Source organism: Pseudonaja textilis, chromosome 13 (genome assembly GCF_049901715.1).
Source record: "Pseudonaja textilis isolate UNSWEBS1 chromosome 13, rPseTex1.2, whole genome shotgun sequence".
Lineage (NCBI taxonomy): Eukaryota > Metazoa > Chordata > Lepidosauria > Squamata > Elapidae > Pseudonaja > Pseudonaja textilis.
Genome location: NC_142002.1, coordinates 10,733,541 through 10,740,984, shown reverse-complemented (window position 1 = coordinate 10,740,984; position 7,444 = coordinate 10,733,541). Strand labels below are relative to the sequence as shown.

At 44.1% G+C, this 7,444-nt stretch overlaps 1 protein-coding gene across 3 annotated transcripts in view; it reads left to right on the top strand.

The window, feature by feature from the left end:
- Nucleotides 1-3,627: 3,627 nt before the first annotated feature.
- KIF7 (kinesin family member 7) overlaps nt 3,628-7,444 on the top strand; it is a 29,072-nt gene continuing 25,255 nt past the window's right edge. The window contains exons 1-3 of one of the 3 annotated variants that reach the window (XM_087941360.1): nt 3,628-3,765; nt 4,735-5,121; nt 7,115-7,315. In XM_087941360.1, coding sequence (XP_087797486.1) covers nt 4,794-5,121; nt 7,115-7,315 — 529 coding nt within the window. In that variant the 5' untranslated portion in view covers nt 3,628-3,765; nt 4,735-4,793. Of the gene's footprint in view, nt 3,766-4,530; nt 4,642-4,734; nt 5,122-7,114; nt 7,316-7,444 lie in introns of those variants that run through there. The other 2 variants (XM_087941361.1, XM_087941362.1) reach the window with 2 other exon arrangements.

Below are 7,444 nucleotides of genomic sequence, written 5' to 3'. Positions count from 1 at the left end.
CTAGCGCTCCCAAACTGGGAATTATATTATTGGGCAGCCAACTTATTATGGTTAAAAGACTGGGTCAATTTACTCAATAAAAGAACTTTAGCTTTGGAAGGGCACGATCTTCAGAGAGGATGGCACGCATTTCTATGGGATGTGGGGAAAACTAAACAGTCGTATTTTCATAGATACCTTATTAGAGATTCATTATTAACTAATTGGAAAAAATATGCAAAAACATTATTCAAAAATTCGATTTGGCTTTCAACAATGGAGGCAATGGTTCATCCCAACAATTTGGATATAACAAAAACGACTAAATATAAAGATTTATTAGACCCTTTAGGAAAATTAAGAACTCGACAGGACTTACAGGAACAGGGATTTAAAATTGACCAGTGTTTATATATACAAATCCATAGCAGATACAAACAAGATATCAAAGAGTTTGGAATCTATAGCAAATTAAAATATTTAGATAAAATCTTATTAGGATCAAATAAAAAGAATATCTCCAAATTTTATAAATATTTATTGGAGGTAGAATTAGAGCAAGAGATAGTGAAAGGGAACATGATAACGTGGAGTAGGAATATTGGAAGAAGCATTACATTAATAGAATGGGAAAAGATCTGGAATAGAAACATCAAGATTACGAAATCCGCGGCGTACAAAGAAAATATGTATAAAATGTTATATAGATGGCAATTACCCCCTTCGAGGTTGGCGAAGATGAACCCTAACATGAGCTCAAGGTGTTGGAAATGCAAAAGCACTGAAGGAACATTTTTCCACACGTGGTGGTCTTGTAAAACTACCCAAAAATTTTGGCAAAAAATTAGAAAATGGTTGGAGGAGATAACTAAAGAACAAATAGACTATAAACCAGAGTTCTTCCTGTTAGGGATCTCTGATAGATATTTATCCAAAAAGACCAAATATGTAATAATCCATATTCTAACCGCAGCTAGATTAGCCTTTGCTCAATGTTGGAAATTACCTCATACACCTTCAGAGCAAATGGTTATTCAGAAAATTTGTGAGTGTGCCGAAATGGATAAATTAATGATAGCATTAAAAAACAAAGAGTCCTCAACATTTTACGACAACTGGGACTCATGGTATAATTGGCTTACACAGAGACAAATTATGTAAATGATAAAAAGTAACCTAAACATAACGGAAAAGAGAAGTAGATTGGATATGATGAAGAGAAATGATCCTTACAGACTGTCACAAAAAGATATCATTCGTTTTTAATTGTGTTTCTACCCTATTCCCCCTCCCCTTCCCTTCCCTTCTCTCCCTCTATATCCTTTCTCTTTCCCCAACCAGCCTTTATCCGGTGTGCTAGGCCGGGTGTTTTCCTTCTTTCCCCCTACCCGTCTTTCTTTCTACTTTGTAAATGTATTGTCGATGTGTTTTTAAATTGTAAATTTAATAAAATCTATTTAATAAAAAAAAAGGAATATAAATCCTTCCATTCCCCCACCATCCAGTCAGAGCTGAAGAGGTGAAACGTCTTCAAAGAAAAACAAGAAAATCTAGTTGCCTCTTGGGGGTGGGGGGAAATGCACCTTTGGGACAACCATGGCCTGGATGACTGAGAATCTCCATAGACAGCTAACAGATTTTGCATACCTTGAAGTTGTCTTTGGATAGTGTCAAAAGACATCTTACCAATATAGATGTGTGGGTGGCTGAAGCTGTCTGATGTATGGGCTGAGAATGAAACAAAGGCAGGGGTGGGATTCTACCAGTTGACACCTATTTGCTAGAACCGGTTGTTAACATTCTAAGCAGTTCGGAGAACCAGTTGTTAGAAGAAATTACTGGCCTAATCCTGTAAGGAAGGCAGGAAGGAAACATTCTGGTGTTGCTTACAGAAACTGCCTCTCCGTTAACCCTTATTACATTCTTGGCAGGACTAGACTTCCTATCTTTGGAACTTCTCTGGAGTTTTTTTCCCCCTCCTTTGCTGGTACTTTGCTTGTGTGGAGTAACCATTCAAAGTTACAATGGCACTGAAAAAAGTGACTTATGACCATTTTTCACACTTACGACTATTGCAGCATCCCCACAGTCACGAGAGGCCAGGCAAAGAGATGCATGCCTCGATGTGAGTGATGTTGAGTTGGCCACGCCCACCAATAACATGACCACCAAGCCATGTCCACCCAGTCACATGACCACCAAGCCATGCCCACCAACTAAGCCATGCCCATAGAACCAGTTGTTAAAAAATGTGAATCCCACCCCTGGGCAAAGGCAACATCAGGGGGACATAATAGAGGGAAAGAGATTCCCAGGCATGTCTGTGCCATGGTTGGTAATCGGTGGGTTTTTATTATTTTTTGGTGCTTTCAAGTGATTGTTGAGTCCTGATTCCTGTTGACTTAAATTAAAACATTTCTTTTTCTGGAAGAAATAACTATTTTTGGAGGGGGAGAGGGGTTGACTAATGTTCCATTGGACAGGTAGTTTTCTGTTTTCTTTTTCTAGACTCTGGTGGCTTTATGATCAACCTAGGTATTGCATTAGTCCATCTCCTTTGTACAATAGTATATTTCTATCACAGTTAAGCATGAAAGGAACACAGCTTCACTGAGCTACTTTGTATTTTTCTGGTTTTGAAATCACATTATTTCCAAAATAAACTTGCAAAAGGTTTACTAAGAAAGCCACAACTCTTTAAATAAGCGTTTGTATGTCTGCTTTCTCCTCTTCTTTTTTCAGGACCAAGGGTAGGCTCCCCCACTACCCATGGCTTATTGGCTAAACTTAGCTGACCAGTGGCTTGTTGAAGAAATCTTGCCAATTGAACCTGAAGAAGAAAAGGGCCCAGCGTGTTTTGTCGTGCAAAGCACTTGGCTTCCTTCTCTGCTGTTGCTTTTTAAAAGTGAGGAACAACACACCCATCTTCCTCGTGCTTTTGAAAAAGAAGCGCACTTCTCCAGCTATTCAGCAAACAAACAAACAAACAGGATTTAGCTCCTAAAGAGAAGAGGCACCTCGAGAATTCCCTCCGTCTTACTTGGGCGCATTTCACCCCAAAATCAAAACTTTTTCTTCGCGTCCGATTCTCTTCTCTGCAGTTTTCGTGGTCCCCTGAAGGACCAGGTGGCAAAACTTTTCAGAAGTATTAAAAAAAGAAAGTATTCCAAATGAAAGCTACCCTTCGCCTAAATGGCAGAAACCGGCTCCTAAAACTCTTCAACACAAAACGCAGCTACTGAGACGTCGCAGGCTGAGGGGAGGACAAGTTTTACACCGAAGAAAAAAACCCAGATCGCTGGAGATATTTTTCCATCCGGCGTTTACTGCAAAGCCAGACTGCGCCCACCCCCGTTCGCCCTCAAAGTGGATGCGCTTCCTTTCCAAGAAGGAGGCTCCCTCGCCCATTTCCCCACCCCAGATGTTGATGCAGGACAATTCCCGGCATGCTTTCCCACTGGAGCTGCTGGGAACTGTAGTTCGCCAACATCTGGAAACCCAAACGGCCCCTGTTGCTTTCCAGATGCGCCCTGCAGTCCGGCTCGGGAGAGAGCAGATGCTTCATCTTCTTCCCAGAAATCACGGCGCGTTCTGGACCCGCCGACCCAGAATCTCCCTCTTCCTCCTCCTCCTGCCCTCCTCTTCACCCCACCCCTCCAGTCCTTCCTCGGACGGACAGAAGGGGGTTTGAAGGAGCCGCCCCTTGACGCCATCGCTCCGCGCCGGCTATCCCAGGATTTGGGGCGGGTGGGGAGGTTGTGGTTCGCAAGGAGGAGACGGCATAAGGTGAGTCGGAGCAGACAGGCAGACGCCTCTTTCTGGATACAGGATACTTTTGAGCATATGGAGAGGACTTGGTGACTGTCTCTGGTGAGGGAGTGAAAGGAACGAAGAGGTGGGTCCAACAGATCAGCTTCTACCCTGGAAGCAGCCTTGGTCACAGTTTCCATCCTTGGGACAGGGATGCTTCAGGTCCCACCTGCTCTTCCGGGTCCATCTTTCTCTTAGATCTTGGGAATATCACGACTAGACCAGAAGAGCCAAGGAGCTGCCTACACAGTTCCTCCTCTAGATCCTAGGTAAAGGCTAATATTTGGAATAGACTCTCCTGCTCCAGCAGAGGGTTGGATTAGATGACCCCCAAGTTCCCTTCCAACTCTGTTATTCTTGTCTGATCTACGTGAGATATTAATTAGTTAAGATCACACCTGGAATACTGCATCCAGTTATGGTCACCACGCTACAAAAAAAGATGTTGAGACTCTGGAAATAATGCAGAGAAGAGCAACCAAGCTGATTAGGGGACTGGAGGTTAAAACATATGAAGAATGGTTGCAGGAAATGGGCATGGCTAGTCTCGTGGAGAGAAGGACCAGGGAAGATATGATCCCCTGACATGATCTTCCAATATTTGAGGGGCTGTCACAGAGAGGAAGGGAGTCAAGCTATTTTCCAAAGCATCTGAAGGCCAGACAAGAAATAATGGATGGAAGCTGAGGAGAGATTCAAACTGGAAATAAGGAGAAATTTTCTGACAGTGAGAACAATCAACCAATTGAACAGAAGTTGCTTTCTGAAGTTGTGGGAGCTTCATCACTGGAGGCTTTCAAGAAGAGATTGGACTATCATCTGTCAGAAATGGTGTTGATCTCCTGCTTGGGGGTGGGTAGATTAGATGACCTACAAAATCTTTTCCAACTCTGTTATTCTTTTATTCTTCTTCTGTTATTATTATCTCTTTCTTTCTTCTCCTAGCAGAAAGATGGCACCTTCCTTTGGGTTGTGTCACTCCTGACTTCTTGCCCTTGCTAATCATGGGTCCGAAAGCCAAGGCCCAGCCTTTGATAGAAGAAACCCCGGTCAGGGTAGCCGTGCGCATTCGGCCGTTGTTGCCCAAGGAACAGTTACATGGGCACCAGATCTGCCTCCAGGGAGACCCTGAGAAGAAGGAAGTGACTTTGGGCCACATTCGACATTTCCAGTTTGACACAATCTTCACTGAAATCTCAGACCAGGGGTCTGTGTATGCCACTTGTATCCAACCACTGGTGGACGCATTCCTGGAAGGCTTTAATGTCACTGTCTTTGCTTATGGTCAGACAGGCTCGGGGAAGACCTACACCATTGGAGAAGCACGTGTCTGTAAGTTCCCTGGTTTTCTTGCACAAATGAAGTCTGTTGTGGCCTGCTGGTGGCTGGCGGAGCTGGCAGCAGAGTTGGTACAGTAGTGAGGAGGTTGGGGAGGAAACTGGGCCAGTCCAGGGGACTGAGGAAGGCTTGGACAAGGGCTCTGTGTCAGAGGCAGAGATGGACCAAGGCAGGCAGGCAGGCAGTCATCAGCTGCCTTCGGGCTCAGATAGTAGTGAGGCTGGGGAGCAGTTGGAACTGTTCCCAGCCTGCGCATGCGCAGAGCTGTTAAAAGAAAGGAACAATTAAGAACTCAGGGTTGACATGGGAGCAAGGCCACAGGTGGACAATGAATGGCCCCTCGCATCAGGATTAAAAGAGGAGCAAAAGGGGAGGGGCTTTTGCAGGAAACAACTCGCTCGTTCGGTCGTTTGTTTGTTCCAGCCGCATGGAGATTTATTTGTAAGCCCAGCCTTCCCTGCCAACAGCAAGTGTGGAACTGTTTACTGGACAATGTTCAAGGATTGATAAAGATCTGAGATCATTAGTCTACCTTTGTGAGACTGTTTGCCAAGCTGTTGGCTGACTGTGAATGAAATAATTCACATTACTGTAAATAAAGAGGTTTTTGCCGGGACTCAGAATTGACATTGTTTTTTGGTGAGGCCTAGGGCAGAACTAGGTCCTTTAAAGCAGGAGTCTCCAACTTTGGCAACTTTAAGCCTTGTGGACTTCGACTCCCAGCAAAACTGGCTGAAGAATTCTGGGAGTTGAAGTCCACAAGTCTTAAACTTGCTAAGGTTGGAGACCCCTGCTTTAAAGTCTCTCTTACTTTAGCAGCATGAATACAGGTAGTCTGCGACTTAAGACCACAAGGAGCTTAAAATTTCTGTTGCTAAGTAAGGCGTTTCTTAAGTTGAATTTTGCTTCCTTTTAAGAACTTTCTTGGCACAGTGGTTAAGTAAATCACTGCACTTGTTAAGCTAGTAATGCTGTCATTCATCTGGCTTCCCCATTGACTTGGCTTTTCAGAAGGCTGAAAAAGTTGATCACATGACCCTGTGACACTGCAATGATCGTAAACGTGAATCAGCTGCCAAGTGTCTGAATTTTGATTTTTAATCCTGTGACCATGGGGATGCTGCAAGGATCAGAAGTATAGAAAAAAGTCATGAGTCACTTTTTTCAATGCCGTTGTAAATTTGAATGGTCACTAAACAAACTGTTGTAAGTCAAGGGCTTATCGCAAAGGTGCTTTTTCAAGAGGCAACTGGACTTTATTTTTTCTTTGAAGACATTTTGCTTCCAATCCAAGAAGCTTCGTCAGCTCTTAACAACTGAAAAACCAGAAAGTCCAGTTGCCTCTTGAAAAACCATCTTTGAGACAATCTTCCTTCCCTTTCCCTTCCTTCCTTCCTTCCTTCCTTCCTTCCTTCCTTCCTTCCTTCCTTCCTTCCTTCCTTCCTTCCTTCCTTCCTTCCTTTCTTCCTTCCCACTTTGCAATAACACTTAGACTTCTATGCCACTTCACAGTGCTTTACAGCCCTCTCTAAACGGTTTACAGAGTCAGCTTCTTACCCCTAACAATCTGGGTCCTCATTTTACCCACCTCGGAAGGATGGAAGGTTGAGTCAACCTTGAACCATTCAGGATCAAATTGCTGGCAGTCAGCAGAGTTAGCATACAATGCTCCATCACAGCTCTTCCTTCCTTCCTTCCTTCCTTCCTTCCTTCCTTCCTTCCTTCCTTCCTTCCTTCCCTCCCTCCCTCCCTCCCTCCCTCCCTCTAGTTTGTTGAAAAAAACCTGAAAACATTCTTGTTTTATTATTAATTCACAACATATATTCTGTGCAATGCACTTTCTTCAAAGTGTTGCCACTTTAGGAGGTCTACCTTTGGTGGAAATGTGAGCGTGTGTGTCAGTGGCATCAGACCATTTCCCTTTGGGGGGTGGGTTTGCAACCTCCCTGCAGCCAGTGCCACTAATAACTTCATTTCTCCCATCCAGCTTCCATCAATGAAGATGAGCAGGGCATCATCCCTCGGGCCATGGCTGAGGCCTTCAAGTTGATGGATGAGAACGATCTGCTCAACTACACTGTCCGTGTCTCTTACCTGGAAGTGTACAAGGAGGAGTTCCGCGACTTGTTGCAAGTGGACACGGCCAGCAAAGACATCCAGATATGGGAAGATGACAGGGGGAATACAGGTATAAGCCAAAGAACTCTTCTCTTCGCTGCCCCTTCCTCCATAAGGAACCCCTTAGGACATGCGTTTTTCTTCCTTTGTAATAAGAGTTGGATAGCACAGTTTGTTGCTCAAAGTTTGGGGCCAGAGA